Source organism: Microcebus murinus, chromosome 13 (assembly GCF_040939455.1).
Source record: "Microcebus murinus isolate Inina chromosome 13, M.murinus_Inina_mat1.0, whole genome shotgun sequence".
Lineage (NCBI taxonomy): Eukaryota > Metazoa > Chordata > Mammalia > Primates > Cheirogaleidae > Microcebus > Microcebus murinus.
The window spans coordinates 70,166,368-70,186,572 of record NC_134116.1 but is presented as its reverse complement, the minus strand read 5'-3'; the positions used below and the strand labels follow the sequence as shown (position 1 = coordinate 70,186,572).

The window sequence follows — 20,205 nt, the reverse complement described above, 5'->3', positions numbered from 1 at the left end:
ACGTTATATCTGATTCCACCTCGTATTTTAAGTCCGGGATCGCGAAGAATGCCACCCTCTGGGGGACTTTAAAAGGGGCATTTAAGTAGTCCGCCTATTGAATTAAATTATAATACGTGAAATTAGTGATTTCCAACCTTAATTCAGCTTGAGAGAATTCGAAATAAGCACCCTAGTAGAGACTTGCACTGAGCTTAGTACCTCTACTTTAAAAAGTTGAGAAGTAGCACTTTCGGACGCTTTTTTAAGAATCGTTTCGTTCGAGCGTCTTACATTTACTTCTTTCGACCGATTCTCTGTGAGGAAATGACTTCCAAGATTTTTTTCGTTCTTTTCTACATAAAAACTTTATTTAATAATGTCCCTGCGTACGCATATGTTTGTATGTGGCGCGCCTTAGAATGCCGATATTAAATTAATCTTCCTGCAAGATGCAAAACTCTCAGTCCAGTGGAATTTATATATTTAGATCCTTTCCCCCTTCACATCCTCTCGCCTCTCCTTGGGGAGAGCCGCTGTGGAGTGGACCGGCTTAGCGGTGGCTGCTCTTTGGGGGCAGTGCCAACTGCCAAGGGTCCCTGCAAAGCCAGTGATGCTCAATGGAGAATCCGGGCATTATGGAGTCGGTTCTGCACTTTTAAGCTGGTTAATGGCAGCGCCTTACCAACCATGCAGGATTTCTAGGCGGAGGTTGAGCGCTTACTCAGTATCCTGACCTCTTGCGTTTTTATAGAATTATTTATCTCTAGTCTTGTTATAAGGTAATGCATAAAAGCTAAGCAGACCTTACCTCACATGAAAAGAGCTTGCTGCGCGTAATATAGGCTCCATTTTTTCTAGTGCATCTTTTAAAATAAAAACCTGTGGTGCCCTTCTGGGAGGGAGCGGGAGAGGGCCACGAGGGCGCCGCCTGACTCCCTTGCCCTTGTCTTGCAGGCCCAGTGGTTCTCAGCACCCCTGCCCAGCTCATCGCTCCCGTGGTGGTGGCCAAGGGGACCCTCTCCATCACCACGACAGAAATCTACTTCGAGGTAGATGAGGACGATCCTGCCTTTAAGAAGATCGACACGAAAGTGAGTTAAAGCGATTCCGTGTACAGTACTGGTGGCTTTGCGGTTTTCAATTTTGCTTAGTTTTAAGTGACAGTGGGGGAGGGGAGGACATTCTCCTCTTTCTCATAGAAAATAAAATGAATGAAATAGCACATGCTCTCTTTATGGAATTGAAGAATATATTAATGAGTTTAAATCCTGTATTACCAGAGCATGCACATTTTAACAGTCTTTCTATGAGTGCCTTTGTGTGCACTTGGGCAGATTTGGTAGTTAAGCCAATTGCTCCCAAGTCCCCAGGGTAAGGCATGCTCTCTGAGACTGACTAGGGAAGGTCTTATGAAATTTCATATTAAGATCACTTTTAATTTTCAAAACTACAGATTGGAATGTGTATTATTTATTGAAAAGTTATAAGGAAACTGGGGGGAAAGCCACATACAAACTCATCTCCATTATTACATCCATTTTTTTTTCATCTCTTGAAGAATAGGTTTTATATTTGGGTCTAACAGGAAAGAAACTGATTGTCTTAGCTTTGATTTAAAATGTATATACATAGTATATACTGGCACTCAGATGTTTAGAGACTGTATTCTCCTTTGGGTGTAATGCCAGAAAATACATATATGGACCATTTGAAATGCATAAACATTTATTAAATTTTATTGTGTAGACTGTATACACCTGACTATTAGTGTAGCTCTATACCTCAGCACTTTCTTCTGAGATCCATTTTATTGTTTTAACTTTCATGTTACTGTACAATTTGCAAACTTTTTCTCTGAGTTTAAGAATTCAAGAGCATTGTGTCATGCTAAATATTTTAGAATCATTTTGCAAAGATCTTCCTTTGAAGTGTTTTCAGAGGCAGTTATTCTAAAATAGTCAAAGACAAATACTGCCACAGATAGAGAACTTTATTATATTTAATTTAGACACTGAAATAAAACATTATAAAATAGTATTGTTGACTAGCAACTGAAATTCTAAAATTTACTATCACCTGAATTTACTATCTTAAGGCTCACAGGTGATTAGCCCTTTCAGCACTTGTTGACTATTAAAATACTCCAACAGATAGTCAGAGGACTTTATTTTACTTCCAACTCCAAAAGCAGTGAATTTAAACAATAGGTATGAATGCACTGTATTCAATTTTAAATAATTTAAAGTTTGTCTTTATGCTTTTATCATTAGCTTGCCCTATGAAGTAAAAAGGAATTTTAAGTGTCTGATTAATTTATTCTGCTAATGGAACCCTTATTGCATAAAATAAGGTTTGACATAAAATATATTGGTCAGAAATTACCTTCATTTTATTAGTTTAGTTTTCATATACAAATTTCAAAAGTTTCATTATGACTTTAAGTTCATTTCCTCTGGGTTAGCCTGATTTTTAACTCAGTAATCTCTATTGTCATGATAGATTTTTTTTCCCTTATATTATCAAAAATGCTACAGACATACTAACCAAAAGAGCAAGCTTTCAAAGGTAGATTTAAATTGTGTCTGTTGTAGAAAAGAATTGTCTTATAGTTAGAAACTGAGAGATTATATTCTGTAGCTGTACAAAAAGAGCTTTTCTCCAATATTTTAAGTTTCTATTTTTAAAGATTTCATTAACATATTTCTCAAAATATTTAAAACATTCAAGTGGGTTTGATTTTCAAACTGAAGCATTACATCTTTTGATGAAAAATAATTTAAAGTGAGACACAACAACCTTTATTTTACTTCATTTATTAGCATCTAATTAAATAAAAACCAGCAACAGAAATTAAAATCTAAATCACAAAAGTAATTATCCAGTGTATTTCAAGTGCATTTTTCAAATATATAATTCAGATATTCAAGCGTTATTATATAAGCTGAATTCAAATTTCTTTGAATATATTTAAATAACATTTCAAGTATATTTATGGAATGTCAGAAATAGAACAAGCAATATTTGAAACAAAATGTAAACTTTTTAAAGTTCAGACACTTTCAAAGACAGATAAAAGTACCATGAGGAAATCTACCTTTAAATGAAATCTTTGTTAGTGGAGAATGTCTGGAAGTATCCAAAATGGCAATTTAAGTTCTGTTCACCAAGTCACAAAACACCAACATCCACACTTTCAAATACAATGTGAGATCACAATATTTGTTACAAATCAAAATATACATTACATTTTCCTTCAGATGGCATATCCAAATCGTGTTTACTCACAGACAGATGCACCTAAATCACCAGGATTGCTATAATCCTTTGATACTTAGGCAGAGTGTTCGCTGTGGTCTTGCATTACAGCCAGGCTGTTTTCCGGGTATTATCGTGGACTTTTAAAGGGAGATATGAAATTGTGTGGAAAGAAGTCATCTAATACTTGTGTGTTTGGGCTTTTCTCCATCCGCTTCCACTACTTCTTTTTCTCCCCTTGGAGGGGTGGATGAGATGATGTTTAAACATTGTATTATTCCTTTTTAAGGAAGAGATTGTTTGCACTGTCGAGTGGAATATTAGATAGGAATTGAACAGGAAGTTTACACTTAATTAGGACGTTTCGGCTCTTGATTAAATCGTCCTCTAAAGTTTTTCCAAACTTTTCGGGTTGGTCAGGATTTCTCTTGCCAGTCGCCACGTTTGTTTGGCAGCGTTTTCCAGGGCCGAGTGAGGTTTGCCTTGAAAGAGATCTAAGTTCGGTAGAAAGTAATGGGGACACCGCCGGCACTGCAGGCAGGAGATAAGTTGCAGCAAAATCCCGTTCAGCCGATCGCCCAGGCAAGACTCGTCCCAGTCCGACTCCCGGGGATGTTTTTCGCACTCGTAGGAAACCAGAGTCTTCATATGGTAATTGTTCAAGGGCTGGCCCGGCAGTTCAAGGTGACGATCCCTTAAGGTTTTGAGGATGGAGAGGCATTTCTTTCTGCAGCCCCCCATCTGCAGTCTGTTCTCTGCTTCCGCGAACTGCAGCACCCAGGCGTCGCTCTCGGCCGAGCTCTGCTTGCCGGCCAGGGAGTGGCACTCCTTGGACAAGAGATTGAAGCCTTCCGCTTTGACCTCCGCCACCCGGTTGGGTCCCGGCCAGGGGATGTGGGGAAGTGGCCAGTGGGCAGCACTCCTCGGCCAGATCCCGGTGCATTTAAAAGCCGGGGTGATCTGCACCACGTACCTATCTCGGATTCTCAGTTTCACTTCGCTGGTGTCTGCCACCATCTTTACCACATCCCTGTAGCTACATTTGTCCACCGCTTGAGCCACCAGCGTCTGAAACCTGGACCGGATTTTGCGCGCCGAGAGGTAGCCGGAGGCGGTAATGAATTCCACCCAGAGGGACATGCTCCTCTTGCGCCCGTCGCTCAACTTCAGCACCGCGCAGCCGGGCAGCGAGCCGTCGTCCACGAAGTTGAACACCCCCATCTGGTTAAGATAAAGCACCACTTCAAATTCGGTGGGGGAGATGACCTCGAGGCCCTCATAGCGATTGTCCATCTCGTTGAGGGAGCTGATGAACCGGGGCTCCTGCACTTCCACTTCCTTCAGGACGTCGGAAACTACTTTGCAGACTTCCCGGATAGTTTTGGCAATGGCAGCTTTCCTGGCTTGGCATTTTTCGTTGTAGTATTTATTCAGATGGTAGACCAGCTTGGCCTGGGCCGCGATCATGTTGGGGCAGAGATCCGGATTGTACACCGGAGTCTCGCAGTAAGCTGTGGGATCCAATGCGGCTGCTAGAGCTGGAGCCAACTTCGGTGGAGAAACGGGCCGCAGCGCTCCGAAATGGATCAAAAACGTCTTTCCGAAGTGCTGCAGCGGCGGTTTCCCTGCTGCTGCCGCTTTTCCCTCCTTTTATCTTTGAGCCCAGCCGGTCTTAAAGTGAAAGATTGTTCTCCCCCCTCTCTCTGTCTCTCTTCCTCTTTTAAAGAATCCTTGTGTGGGAGAAACGCATGGAGAGATCACCTTCTCAGAAATAAAAACAAAAGTTGCTCTGAGACCCAGGAAAGCTCTTCCAGTAGTCAAAATAATCACCCCTTTCCGTATTTATTTACGCTTTCCCGTAATCATTGTGTGTGCAGGACTGTTAATCAGACGGAGGAGAAGTGTGCCGAGTGTGTGCCGGGGGTGCGTGTGCGTGTGCATGTGTCAGAAGAAGCTGCTGTTGGTTTGTCTAAGAGCCCAGATGCACTCGTGTGGAAATTATAAAGGCAGGGCCAGGCAGGCGGGCGGCCAATCGCCACTGGGCTCGTCACGACAGCCTCCTTCAGCTCCAAGCCGGCTAATTAATCCCCCTCATGGATATAGGCACACAAACTAAAGGTAGGAGGCTGCTGCCGGCAGAAAACCACCCAGGCCACCTAGACAGTTTGGAAATCAAGAGGAATCTCTCAGCTTTGGTATTACTTGAAGCATATTGACATTTTGAAAAGACTTGGCAAAGCGGCTCTCTTCTGTGCTGAAAACCCTGCTTGTCTTTTTACCGCTGAAATGCAAATACAGGTGTATTAATGGTCATCCATCAATTAGTGAACGAGATGGGGTTTTCTAAAACAAAGTCACTAACTTGCATTTAGAGTAAGATAATTAATGTCCGTTAATCCTTGGGGTCTTTTTAAATGCAGGTTGAAAGTTTGCTCTTGCAGGCACAGACTACTGGCATATGGAAGTTGGCTTTAGATGGAGTAATACCTGTGTAATTTTCTCATTCCGGATGTTTCTGTATGTTAGAATGATTTTTTGAAACGTTATGCAGGTACTGTGCTTTGTGTTTTGTTTTTTTTTTTTTTTAACCTGTTTTTTCCTCCTTTGCACTTGTTGAAAGGAATCTGAAAATTATTGCTGAATGTATTGGATGTTGTCTACCCCAGTTTAATTTAGGATATTTAAGAAATGTTTGGTACGTCCCTCCACCCATCTGCAGTCCTCTGCAATTTGGTGGACTTGCTCATTATTAGGAGCAGGACACGAAGCTGTATGTGCACTTGTAGAAACATTTGAAAAATAAATTATCTCTGGGATGGACAGATTATTTTAGTGTGAGTTCATAGTGAGCTGAATTTTAATACAAAAATTTGAGTGAGATCATGGAGATCAGACCTACTCACAGATAACTATCCTGAAAATTGGAAAGTTTGGGGTTTCTGGTTGTTTATAGACGAATAATTAAGGCTAGATTTCCTGTCTTAAGTGTCCTTAGTGGTGACCTGACAGTAGACTTCTAATTTTATACGATTTCATGTGATTTGATTGAGAAAATGGTTAATATTTTCAAAGAAAATTAACTTGAAGTCATCCAGGTTTTTTGGATGTAAGCCCCATTTTGGAAAAAAATGAAAGAAATCAACATTTCTAAATTCTGGAACCTTGAAACAGGAGAAGGAAATGAGTTTATATGGAACATTTTGTTTTTTTCTGATGGTACCAGTTGTGTCCTCAAAGTACTGAAATCTAAAGAAATACTACTTAGGGGCTATGTAGTTGGTTTTTAAACCTAGGCAGACTTTTAATTGCCTACCTTTAATTTAGATGCCATCTCTTTCAAATTAAGAATATTTCCAGCAAAATCCTGTAATTCTGGGTAACAGGTTTGCAGGCACTTTCAGAGCCACTTTTAACAATATCTTGTTCCCCACTTTTTACTCAAGCTTTTAATTTTTACAATTGGAGGGCACAGTTACAGTATCAGAAAACCACCTATTATTTACTTTCTCTCTTTACCCAAGAGTGGTAGATTTCAACGTAGCTTAAACTAATACATTACATTTGGGGCGCGTGGCACCCACCTACTCCATTCCCCAAGAACTTTCCATCCTCTTAGGAGCAGGGACTGGGAACACTGAAAAGCCCCTCCCCACTTTGCTGGCGTCGCGGGTGAATGCACTGCTACCTTTTGGCAGTTGGAAGAGGAGGCAAATCAGAGTCGGAGAACCTGCGGCCACAATGGGGAAGGAGTGCAGTGGTCTCTGGGGAAACGCCACCTCTGCGCGCCCCCATCCCCCAGCGCGGGTGCCCCTGTCCCCCGCTGGCCGCCTCTCGGGCTGCTGGGCACTGCCAGGCCCTTTTGCTTTCTTCTCTAGACTCACGGTCCCATAGGCTTTATTTCTGAGCGCGGCTTATTGAAAACCTTACTGGGTGTCCCGGCTTTCTCCCTGTCTGTTCCCGGTCATGCTGTGCCCACGCACTCCTGGGCCTTGACCACCGCTAGGCCCGCGTGTGGTCGCAACAGAGCCGGGCGCTTTCTGGTCGCCCACCACGGGCCCCAGCGCCCTTCCGTGGGTTCAGGCCAGAGATGCTCAAGACCTCACCCTTGGCCTTCTTGTGCCCCTGCAAACACCCCCAGTAGTTGAGGACGTGAGACAGCAGGGGACACGGAGGCCCCAGGGCCGTAAGGGGGGGACCGTGGCGCGGCCGCCCGGGTGGGTCTAACAGGAAGGACGCAAGCCCGCCAGGGGCGCCGGCCGGGCCTCGCCGAGCCAGGCGCGCAGGTGGCGCATCTTGGGGCTCACTGTGCGGCTTAATTGGGTTAAAGCGAAGCTAAACACCGAAGCACTTTGTGCAAACTAATTGGTGCAACCAGGGCCTTTTCACTAACGATTTGCACTTTGAGAAAGAAAAATGGATGGTGAGAAAAAGACTAAGAAACTCGTTAGTCCCAGAATGTTTCCAGGGATGTGAAGTCATTTGGTTTCAAGGACAACAGGACTGTTTTCTGAGCTGCTTCCTTAAGCACCCGTCACACGCGGAGCTGACGGTGATTTACATAACATAGGATTCTCCCAACCAATGTTATCACCACGGGTGAACTGTGCGCCCTAGAATAATGCTCTAGTGCAAGTACTGCTTGTTGCTGCAACACAGTGATTTTCTATTACACCGAACACGTGAAATGAATCGCCTTCTGTAGCTGAATCCTTTCGGTGATCTTAGACACCCTTCATTGTTGAAGGGAAAATTAAACTATTCTGAGGAGTGTGTTTTCCATCCCTTAATTTTAATTGAAATGACCTATGGAGAGGAATTACAAATCATAGTATATTTTTGTGTAATTCAGCCTATTTTAGTCTAAGTTTTGAGATAGATTTGTGGGAGTCACTTAACAATTTTTTAGTAAATTTTTGTGAAATATCGTTGACCTATTGAATTAGTTATTTCATGTGATTATGCAATACATATAAATTGCTTAAAATTTATATTTATGTGAAAAGTTCATAAAAGTACTCTAATGATACCAGTCTTATATATATTTTTCACTATAAATATAATCTTAGTAGTTAGTGCTAGAATAAAACCCTGTGTGTGTCCCATGCTTTTGTGTATAAATGCTTAATTGTTTTCAGTGGTACATGCAGGCATCTTTGACATGAGCTAATAATAGAATGATAATTGAAGAAAACTGGCCTAATTGAAGGAAAAAACACCCAAAGAATCTCATTATTCATTAATTTGAGATGCTTACATTTGAATGGTATTTGGAATTTTAAGGTCTGACTTTTATATTTCATTTACTTAGTTTATGAGGCAGCCTTGATTGAAAATGTACCAGTTCGTTAGAAAAGAAAATCTAATAAAAACACAAGCACACCATCATAAATGTTGGTAGTATTAATGCATACAAAATAATTAAATATTGTGATCCTTAACATTTTCAAGCATTCAAAATAACAATGGCAAAACAATATGTCCTGAAGTACCATTTCCTAAATAACTTATCCCCCCTGTGTAGACCTGTTAACTTATATAAGAGGTACAAAGTAATGGGTAGTCTCCTTATTGAGTTTAAAGAAAAATTCTTATGTTGAGAAATGTAGGAATGCTAGGTTTCTGTGGTTTTTTTTTTAAAAAAAAGCTAATTTAAATTTGAATTGCATGTTCATAAATTTCAGCAATTGTAACCTGTCATCTGGAAAAAGGTATCTGTTAGAGGATATGCACACACATGTTAAGTACTCACATAGATATTGTTTTGTGTTTTTTCATTATCTTCTGGCTTCTAGTCTATTCACAAGTATTCATGAATTTAAAGTTTTATTTTTTAATATGTTCTTATTACACTGGGGAGATAAAAAGAATATGAAGTTGAGTTTATTACATTATTTATCCCTACTGCTGGAGTGGCTTTGAAGGCTCATTGTACACATCTGATTTCTCTCCCCCCTCTTTTTTTTAAATGCACCCAGGCTATTTCAACTGTTTCTTTCTGCCAGACACAATATATTTCCTTTTTTACACTAGAGAAATTAAAGACAGATATTTGTGCAGGGTTTTCTTTGTATGTCACATTAAATAAAGTAAAATAGAGGGGGTTTTTCTGGTAATCTAATTTGATGGCATCTATACCTTTCTTCCTGTTGCCACTCCTGGTATAAGAACAGTCGAAACAAAATAGCCTGAAAGCTTCAAAACTTTCAGTGATTCCCTAAAATACTTATTGCATGTCTTAATATCAGGTGTATTACAAAGTCAAGCAGAAGACTGAGGTCACTGCACAATTTGGACCTTATTTTATTTTTTCCACTAGAGCATCCTGAGAATTGTAGTTAATTTTTTAAAAATTATTCTTCACTTGAATAATCAAGGCCTTTGCCTCAGTTTTTCTTATCACCTGCCTAGTACATAATCATATAGTCACATTTATAGTGGCAAGTACTTTTTTTCCCTACAGTGTTGCTTAGTAAACTTAATACTGGTGCTATTAGGTTTTGAAAAGAAAAGTTACTTTGAGATTAAAGATGGACCTTAGAAGTATACCTTACAAGAATTACCACCACTTCATGATTTGCAGACTTGAAATAATTCTGGATAACTCTCACCAAAACCTTTCTTTTGGTAGAAAAAGAAATTTAAAGCCTGGCTTCTTTACATAATTGTCTGTTCCTCACTTCATTTGCATATGGACACAGAGGTGTAAGATATTTAAGGTTGCATCTGTAAACTGAAAAAAAAATCGGGGGGAGGTTATCAACCTAAAGAATTTTTTATTGCTCAGCATAAATTATGATCTCTAACCTTTTACAAACATATAAGGACAATGGGGTTGGTCATTCATTTATTTGAATATTATAGAGGAAATATGGATTCCAATATTCTAGCTCCTTATAAACCCTTCAGAAAGTCACTGTTACCTTTTTACTTGGTAAAACTGAAATTGCTTTTGTTAGATTCCAGCTTATGTTTTTCATTTGGATATTGTAGAAATATTCAGACAGGATAACTGGACTCAGGTGATTCTTTTCTATAGGAGTATATGTAAACTAGGTATTCCTTAACCCATAAGTAACATGGATTTATATACATTTGCATATATGACTATATTAATATACTATATTTTTATTTCTCTTAGAGAAAACAATGGAATCAAATTTGTTTAGTGTCTGTTAATCTGTACATCTATAGTGGGTCATCCAGGACTGCATTGCTCTCATTACTGTTTCATACTGTATGTGATTAAGCCACTGAAAATATTCAACATGACCTTGAGACTAGAATATGGTATGTAGATAATCAACTTCCAGTGATTGCTTGTCTAAAATAACCTTTCCTATTTCTAATTTATAGTTTTGGGGCTTATTTTTTAATGAACAAAGTAATTCCTCTAAACTAAGATTTATTTTTTTAATGATCAGTAACTGGAGTAATAATTTAAAAGGATAATTACATCAAACACAAAACGATTACCTTTTATCATGTATATTATATTATATGCAATAAAATAAATGGTTTATAGAAAAGGGATGAAATTCTTTTATAAATAGTAACTTCCTTTATATCTTATAGAGATTATAAATATCTGAGAATAGAACACCTATATAATATTTCATTTCTAGCTACACATAATTATTTTCACTATTCTAATTATATACATTTTAGTATACCAATATGTACTATTTATTGAAAGCAAAATTTTTCTCATAATTTATCAAAAATATCCAGTCGAAAAAAAGTAGTACTAATGAGTAGTTAATACTTTCAAATCTACCTATCCTCATCCATTTAACTAAATATTTAGATAAAATTAGAAGCAATGAACAGCCTCGTCTGTATGATATAGTATTTGTAATAAAAAATTTGAAACCTAGTGAAATAAAGAGTATAGTATCATTTTTATGTGAAATCTATTTTTGAAAGTTAGGTTTATTGCTGTGTAATTTGCATACACTACTATTCCATTCTATAATTTTTCCATATGAATATGCCATTCGACGAATTCTGACAAATGTGCAGAGTCATATAACCTGTACCACAGATGTAGAACATTTCTATTGCCACAGAAAGGTTTCCTCACACCCTTATTTTATTCTTTTAATTTGTAAATTTTATGATTAATTTGTAAATGTCTGGATGTCCTAGTTTTACATCAAAAGCTCTTTAGACCGTAAACACCATTATTTATGTCCCCTACAACTTACTGTTTTATCATGCTTCCAATTTAAGGCCAGTTTTAATGAGAGAGCATCAACGCAGAAGCAAAGTCTAAACTGATACTTCAGATATATAAACCATATGTATAATTTTTGTTATACATAAAATTTGTTTAATTTTAATATATGTGACTAATACTTGATGAGTCATTTTTCAGAGGAACTGCTAATATTTGTTATGCTAACATGAATATATAGATTCAATTTATAAATGTAGCTTACAGTTTGTACATCAAAATACATGATAAGGAACAGGGGTTCCTCAGATAAATTAGCAACATTTGAGGCATATTTTATAATGTTACTAGCTTTATAGCACTAGAGAAAGAAATTTATTTTATTTCTCAGTATTTATATTTTACTTTACATTTTCATTAAATTAATCTTCCCTTTAAGTGGTAGGGATGAGGCTAAGGAGTTTATTAGAGCTAATATTAATTAATATATCTACATTCTTGGAACATATGCTTTTAATCCTAATTTTGTATAAAAATACATGTCGTTTAAATATAGATGGTTACAAATACTCCAAAGAATTATTCAACTGTAGGAGTACAGACATTTCCATTGATAATGATGCTCTTTCAAGTATTTTCCCTTTTTACAACCTGGAATAGTACAACTAGTCTTTTATTTCTTCCCCCAAGATATACAAATTATTTAAATGCTGTCTGTTTTATATTTTTATTTGGCAATTACAATAGAAATTTTAATGTTATGCATGCTTACAGGCCTATTAAGAAACAAATTATTGCTTTCTTACCAATCTTAAACCATCTTTAGGAAATGTATTCTGTTTATGGTTTACGAAATAGCCATGCATTCAGGCTGAGTGCGCGTGCGCGCGCGCACACACACACACACACAACTCCAGTTTTTAAGATAGTAAAAGATTGAATTGGTCTCTATACATTTTTTATGTTGACTTGTTAAAAGGAAACAGCTACTAAATATTGGATTCTTGTTGCCACCAGGAAATAATATGGCATTTGCAAGATTGTTCCATAATAACCCTTAACAGTTTGTAGTAATACCTGAAGAGATTACACCTAAGTGAATTTGAAAAATAATAACAACTAGAAATTCCAACAGTATGCATTCAGTCATATATACTATGGCAGTTTTGAATGTCATATACTTTTAATTGTGAAATTGAGAAGTTTAAATATTGTTAAGTATTCTGTCCAGAGAAAGAAAAAGATACTGCTTAAATATTCACTGACATTAGTATGTATGCATATACATAAAAACACCTTCACTAATTTAAAATCATTTTCTACTTTTTTGCAACAGAATAGGTTAAATTTTACATAACCTTAACCTGTATTTGATACGCAAAATGTATAATTCATGGGGGACAAAAGTGGGGGTTTTTTGGTTTTTGTTTTTTTACTAGCAAATTCAGTTCTTCGTTTGTTTTGCTCTCCACGCTGCATTAGCACAGTTTTCCCCTGTGTGCATCTGCCAGTGTACAATTTAGCCACGGGCATCTGTAGACCTTGTGGTGATCAGTATTGCAGGCAAAAGCCATATGTGTTTAAATAAAAAAAAAATCTCTTTATTTCATTTGCTGTTTTAACTGGATGGATAACTTTTGTGCCTCAAGACAGAAGAAGAAAAAATACAGAAATAATTAATTGCCTCTATTCTTGAGGCAGTTTCATTTCCCCCTCCAATATGGAATGCTTGTCAGCTTTCCTGATAAATGACTGCATGGATTTGCATAGATTTTACATTAACACAAAAATTAGTTTTATTTGTGGAAAACTAGTTTACATAATAATATAAAACCTAGTGTTATTGATTATGTTTCCAAGCATTGATGACTTTCCAGGGATGGTGGTATTCTAAAATTTCATAGGTCTGATAAACCTATTTCTTAATTTAAACTTTTTCTTATGATTTATATAGTTTTGCATTAACTAAACATTTATAAAATTTTAAAGTTTTAAAAAATATTCTTTTCTTATTAACCACACTATTTCAGACCTATATTTACTAGCACTCATTTGGTAAAAAAATTCTGATTTTAAACTTTTGCCAAGGAATATTTTTAAATACGTATGACCAATTATTTACACTTCAACCAATTGGAGGACTGAATCTGTGTGAAAATTTTTAATTTTCATATTTATGTTATCAAAAAGATAGATGCTATATTGGGTGTGTGCAGTTGAGTTTATTTCTGCGAAGTTATGCATTGTTTACAATCACATTTAAAATATATCTGATAATTCTTCTCTTCACCTTTAACCTATTTCCTTGAATATACTTAATTGATCACCCTTTCCCAGCCAGCCCTGAAAAAAAAAACACTCTGCTGGAGCTGTTAGGGTGCTGAAAACAATTCTACCTCTCTAAGTGGCAGGCAGTAGATGTTTATTCATACTGTAATCTGGCATCTTGTTGTCTAGAGGCAACCTGCTAATTATGTGCTATCATTGTATTATCCATGTTATGGAAAATTCAAATATGTTCACTGCTGTTAGTTACATCACAAAGCTTTTCATAAAATATACTTGATCTTCAAGAAACCTACTATACTTAATGGCAACCTAAACTAAGAGTATCTCTGCCACTTCTTGATTCTGGGACACCCTGGGTGCCAGCTGTCACAGCTCAGCTAATGATGACAAATGCCCCTCTCTATGCAGATTGCAGAGCTTGCAGGCTGCTGTGAAAGGCAACCAGATTACCTTTCCTCAGATTGTAACTTAACCTTTTAAACTCATGTCAGAATTAAATGATCAGTTGTGATAGTTTCAATATCTGTATCTTTAAAAACAAAAATCAGAACAATATCAAACAACACTTTTTAAATTTTCCAATATTTGTATGATTTACAGTGTTGCACCCTTAAATACTGTAATATCCTTAAATGAGAAACTCTTGGAGCGATATACTTCACAGCCACTCTAGAGTATGTATTTGAACTCTGCTTGTAAACTAGGTAGTGAATAATTGAGAAAATTACTCATATTGTTTAAGCCAGAAAATAGGCTGGTGAAGCTTTAAAGAAAAATATGTCCTTTCCTTATCTTCAACTGAATTGTGAAGCCTCTATTCACCCACTGCTTGCACAGGCCTAGCCTGGTCTAGATAAAGCTTTATACTGTTTCTTTAAAACCCAGTAGGATTATTTCAATATGATTTAGGTAATAATAGTTGCTAATGATTGTTTTCTCTAAGTATTTCTAAACTTGAGGTTTTGTTTTAAATTGTTCATTTTGTTCTATAGAAATTTATTATATTATGATACATATACCTACATGGATCGTTCAAAACAATAATGAACACTCTTAACCATAATGTAATTCAGGGGACTAAAATGCCTATTAAATGAGATAATACTTTACAATTGCAACATTCTTTTCAATTCACAAAGGATTGATATGCATTAATTCATTTGATATTTATAATAATTCCATGAGTTGGGAGAGATGGGTGATAAGGAATGGAGGCCAATACTTAATGAGTATTTAATCTCATTTAATCTTTACCACAAATAATAGCTCCCATTTACAAATAAAGACACTGAGGTTTAGAAAGGTTAAGTGGCTTACCAAGGGTCACACAAGTAATTGCAGAGACTGGTCTGACTGTGGCTGCTCTTAGCACCACAATATCTAAACTATATATTGCAGAAATGTGTATATATGCATGTATGTATATATATCCTGCCTATACTCAGATATATTTTATAACAACTGCTTCTAGAATATAAATATTACTCTTAAAAGAAACCTACAGGCTTACATTTACATAAAGAATATGATGGATGAGTTTTAAAGAATAGATTCTTTATAGGATGCTTTTAAATAAATATTGAAATACTTTTTATGTATGAATTTTAATTTTATGAGTATAATGTATTGATCTATCACATAGAGAGAAACATTTAGAAAAGAGAAACATTTGATATTTACTGAATATCAAATTGGACTAATTCACATAAAGAACCACTTTGTTGTGAAACTTGTTAAGATTAATGGGATTTACTTTCATAAGAAGAGAAACAATTAATGCAACAATTACTTGGGTGAAGTATCTATATACTTTTCTTTTTTTTCTATATACTTTTCTTTTATAAAGGTTTACCCATTTTACCCATATAGTAGTTTTGTGATATCATTGAGCTATACAAACCACAATATTGTATATCTTTCAGTTCAAGACACATTGAAAACTCCCTTTCATCATGAATTTAAATGCAATCATTTCCAAGAAAGCTATGTGAGTGCTAGTTGCTTTTATTCCTTAGTAGATTGTTCTTTGGCATAAATACTACAATGTAAGAAAATTTTTTCTATGATACATCTGATTGTTATAAAGACTATGTATTTTAATTATAGGCTTCTACTTATAATTACTAATCAGTACTAATGCTTAACAAGTTGTATATCATTGTATACAAAAATTAAATAAAACAGTGACCATTTTATTGAAATATATCATGCAGTTAGTATGGGGGAAGAAACTAATTCTGCCTCATAAATCAGACACTTTATATCAAGAGAAGAAAATACTCTGGAGGAGAATACAACAGAGCCCTCCTCCTAGCTGTCTAGATCTTCTGAATGTCATCACCATTGGTAGTCAACCAACCTTGACTTTTTGCCTTCATCGATGAGAAACTTACTACCTAGTCAAATAGCTAGTTGTACTTATAAACAGTTCTAATTGTTAGGTAGCTCTTCTATTATCGAACCCAATTCTTTCCCCTTGAAACTTTCACCTTTTGGTCATTATTTTTCTTTCTCTATTGTCTTATCCATTCAACAGAAATATGCCCTTTAAATTCAGTATTTGAGACATTAAATCGAATATATACTCCAGCCTTTCAGCCATTATGCCTTTGCATATTTTAAGTCACCTCACTGTTCAGGACCCATTATGGCACATGGTTTTCTTCAAGAATGGTGCATAGAATTTATTACTCCCAGAATGTAGAATAGAGAGGCCTTTATTAAGTGCAACACGGTCATGTTAGCTTTTTGGGTACCTCCATAACCCTGTTGACAAATGCTGTGTATCAACAAATATCATATACATTTAAACATATGTTACTGAGGTCCTAAGTACATGACTTTTGTATTTATCCAACTCATTATATCTTGATTTTTTGGTCATTTTTTCCATTATTTGACTTATAATAACAAGTTATGTATTATTATTTTGAATAAGAATCAAAAGACATAATAGTTCATTCTAAAAAAAAATGTCATAAGCTACATAAAGAACATCCATAGCAAAACAGAATTTAACTCCAGTGAATTTAATGTTTTTGCTCAGCTTAGGGATAGAAAGAGACTAATCCACTTACTAAGATTTGTGGATAGATTAAATTTACTAAATACACCACATCCTTTGTATAGTTTTTTGCCATGTGCTTAAAATCCTAATACTAGTTTTTCATGGCTTTATCAAAATACATAACTAATAAGCCTCATTTGGGATAAAGTATATACTTTATTTATTTTGACATTTATCACTTTTGCTTTGTCAGTAAATTTTATATCTCAAATGGAATCTACAGGTTTCGCACATGCTTGATCAATGAACAGCAAAGCTAAAAAACTTTAAATGCAAATAAATGTGTCTCTAGGGTCTATGGTATTATTGTAAGAATCATGTACATATTGATCTGTTAATATTTTAACCTTTTGACAGTAACAGTGATTTCTAAATAATTTAGCATGAGCAAACATAAATGCTTTTTTAAAGTAATGTATTTAATAAGTTGAAGTCAATGTGAAACTTTTTTGTTAAGCTAAAGTAGTCTCACCAATCAAGACCCATTCTGCTCTTTTATTTTCTTCAAATGCAATGCCTAAAACTGAATATTCAGTATCCCAGAGAGTACTGGTAAATGCAGAGCAAAGAGGCTTCCATTAGGTAGTGAATATATTGTTGGGAAAACACATTTGAGGACTAAGTAGTAAAAGGTAACCAATATTAAGTAATTAATAAAATGCTAAATACATTTCTTTAGGTAGCTATGAGTGGTTTAAAAAGACACATGTATTAACTTTTTTTTTGAGTGTTATTTATTTTAAAGCCTTGAACCTCTTTAATTGTAGACGCATTTTTATTTGCCAAGTTTTTTCCCCTTAAATGAGGATATTTCATTGCTGCTTTATTTACTGCTACTGTGACATCTAGGCAGTAAAACACAAAGACAGCCTGCCTCAAATTTGGCTTTCTTGCAGTTTGTGTCTTGAATGGAGAATAGAGAAGTCCAGTGCATTTACAAAGGAAACATTCTCAAGTGAAGAGCTGCCCCATCTGTTTCATCTGGTGGCTTATGCAATAAGAAGTGTTATCGCATGAATCTAAATGCACAAGCAGTTGTTTTATGAACTCTTTCTGGGCTTTGAGGAGTTTATAAGGTGCCTACTCTATTGTGTATCAGTCCCAGCTGACCCAAGTGCATTCAGCTAAGCATATTTGGGGGATAATTAGAACTAATGAAGCCTGGAACACAACTAATTCTCTAAGTGATTTATTCTTATGCTCTTGTCTGATTCCTAGGAATTCTCCAAATTATAATCCATGCTGATTTTTTCCTAGCATTGTGTTGATAAAGCTACTCTATTTTTATGTTTGTTTGATGAACATTAAAAATAAATTAGATATTTGAAGAGAAACATGTTTCAAAGTAAAAGTTTATATTATCTGTTAGTCCCCAGGTTTTAAGGAAATGCCAGTTCTTTGCTATCTTTTGATTTTGTTTATATCTCAAAATGTTTATAGTACCTGTAAATAGATAATGGGATAGAAAGCATCAAGCAATAAGAGCTTCTTAAAAATTGTGCCACTGGGAAATAAAACCTACAAGTAAAATAATTGAAAGTTATTAATGGAAGAGTCCTATTTCTGAATTAGGTTTCCTAAGGAAATCTGAAAATTTTTAAAAATCTTTATGAATAGGCTTTACGTTTCAAAGCTGTTTGATTAGCACAGTTTTACTGTCCTAGCAGTTGAGAATGACAGTCTCTACATGTCCTCACCAAGTAGTCAGTGAGTCAGTGGCCTGTAACACTTTAAATCCCATCAACTTGCTTTCCTTTCCTGTTATAACTGTTTCAGTGAGTGGAACAACTTTTGTTGTGCAGGTTAAGATCTGGTAGCTTACTGAGGGCATAGTAGAATGAGGGCAGACACGAATGCCAGCAGAAGAAGGCTATGACTTTATTAAAGCCTTACACTCAGTAAATAAAGTACTGAAGTTTCTTCAGGTAGGTAGTTTTTATCGTCTCTTTCCTATTTGGTCTTCTGTTGTCTAGAAACTATAGCAGAATTCATTGTTAAGAACTGTTACTTTTTTTTATTATTTCAAGAAAATATGAGATTACAAACATTTTGGTTGCTTTTTATATCTTTGCCTCTCCCTAGCAAGGGTTAGAGGGATGCGGTGAGCATTGTGGCAGAACTGTTACTTTTATCTGTTGATCTCAGTATTTAATACTCACCATGCTCTAGAACCCAGGTAATAAAAACCTTAAGGGCAATTACCACTCTATTAGATGCACTGAAATACCTATATTAGTGTAGATCACCGACTGGACTAAGTATTGACCAAGTGACCAGTTGAAGATCCCTGATTCTTATTATAAGATACTTAATGGCTACTTCAGATAATTTCTAGTCTTAACTGTATACCCTGACCTAAGAAGTTATTATTTCCCATATTTTACTCTCTTCCTGAAAGTCAGCTAAGCACTCATATAATGTGTCTTAGCACCTTGATTTAAAAAAATGTTGCAGGTCATTGTTATTTTACAATTTTTACGTCTTTAAATAAGACAAAGAATGAATTGGTAAAATTAGCAAATGTTAAGTTATTATGTGCTAGATATTGTGCTAAGTGCTTGATCCATATTACTGTATATACCTCCATCTGCTCAACAATACTATGAAGTAGATACTGCTGCTCTCATTTAATTGTTAAGAAACTGAGACACAGAGAAGTGAAGTAAGTCCTCCAAGTTTGCAAAACTTAGGAGTTTGGAGAATTGAAATTTTCATCCATTCCATCTGGCTCTAGACTCCATAGCCCACTTTCTTAATCGTCACACTAAACTTAACCTCTCTAAGTTTGTTTTTGCATCTGTAAAATAGGGACATCATAGGGTTGTTACACAGATTGAATAAATTAGTACAAATAAAAAGTTTAGAAGCTTAAATTTTTTTTAATTTGTATTACTCCAGACCATTAGCAGTAACTAGCAGAGCTAGGATTCAAAACCAGTTTTTTGTCTCTAGACTTCTGAACTTATCTAGTATGTGCTTAGGTGAATGTGTTTTTGAATGAATACTTAAATGAATATCATCTGCTCTGTCCTTCTCAGTGAAAGGTTTTGTTACTTTTGCTGGCTATTTTGATAGCATACAGCAGGTTCTCAATGCTTGAATGAGTGAATGATTTTTCATCTAGCAATCTTCAATAAAATATATTCCATACATTGATCATTTTCAAATTTCTGTCTCCAGCCAAGACCCCTCCCCTCAACTCCAAGCTCATATATCCAGCGGTCTTTTCCACATCATCTCACATATATCCCAACTGAGCACCTGTTCTTCAATCCAGGCCTGCTCCTCCAGCAGTCATCTGTACCTCAATAAATGGCAGCTTTTTTCCAATTGCTTAGGCCAACATTTGGCTGTCATCTTTTACTCCTCTCTTGTTTTTATACCACAAATCCATGGTATCAGCAAATCCTCCAGCATCTGACCACCTCTCACCAACTTT

The 20,205-nt window shown here is 35.9% G+C and overlaps 2 protein-coding genes across 13 annotated transcripts in view; one reads left to right on the top strand and one right to left on the bottom strand.

Annotated features, from left to right (window-relative positions):
* The window catches only part of NBEA (neurobeachin), a 582,638-nt gene that overhangs the window by 391,984 nt on the left and 170,449 nt on the right, over positions 1–20,205 (top strand). For 11 of the 12 annotated variants that reach the window (XM_076009491.1, XM_076009489.1, XM_076009488.1 and 8 more), the window contains one exon: positions 937–1,073. In XM_076009491.1, the coding sequence (XP_075865606.1) occupies positions 937–1,073 (137 nt within the window). Of the gene's footprint in view, positions 1–936; positions 1,074–5,185; positions 5,356–20,205 lie in introns of those variants that run through there. The other variant, XM_020290431.2, reaches the window with a different exon arrangement.
* MAB21L1 (mab-21 like 1) lies at positions 2,780–5,178 on the bottom strand. The gene has a single exon (XM_012775732.3). The coding sequence runs from the start codon at positions 4,702–4,704 to the stop codon at positions 3,625–3,627; it is 1,080 nt and encodes a 359-aa protein (XP_012631186.1). The 5' UTR covers positions 4,705–5,178; the 3' UTR covers positions 2,780–3,624.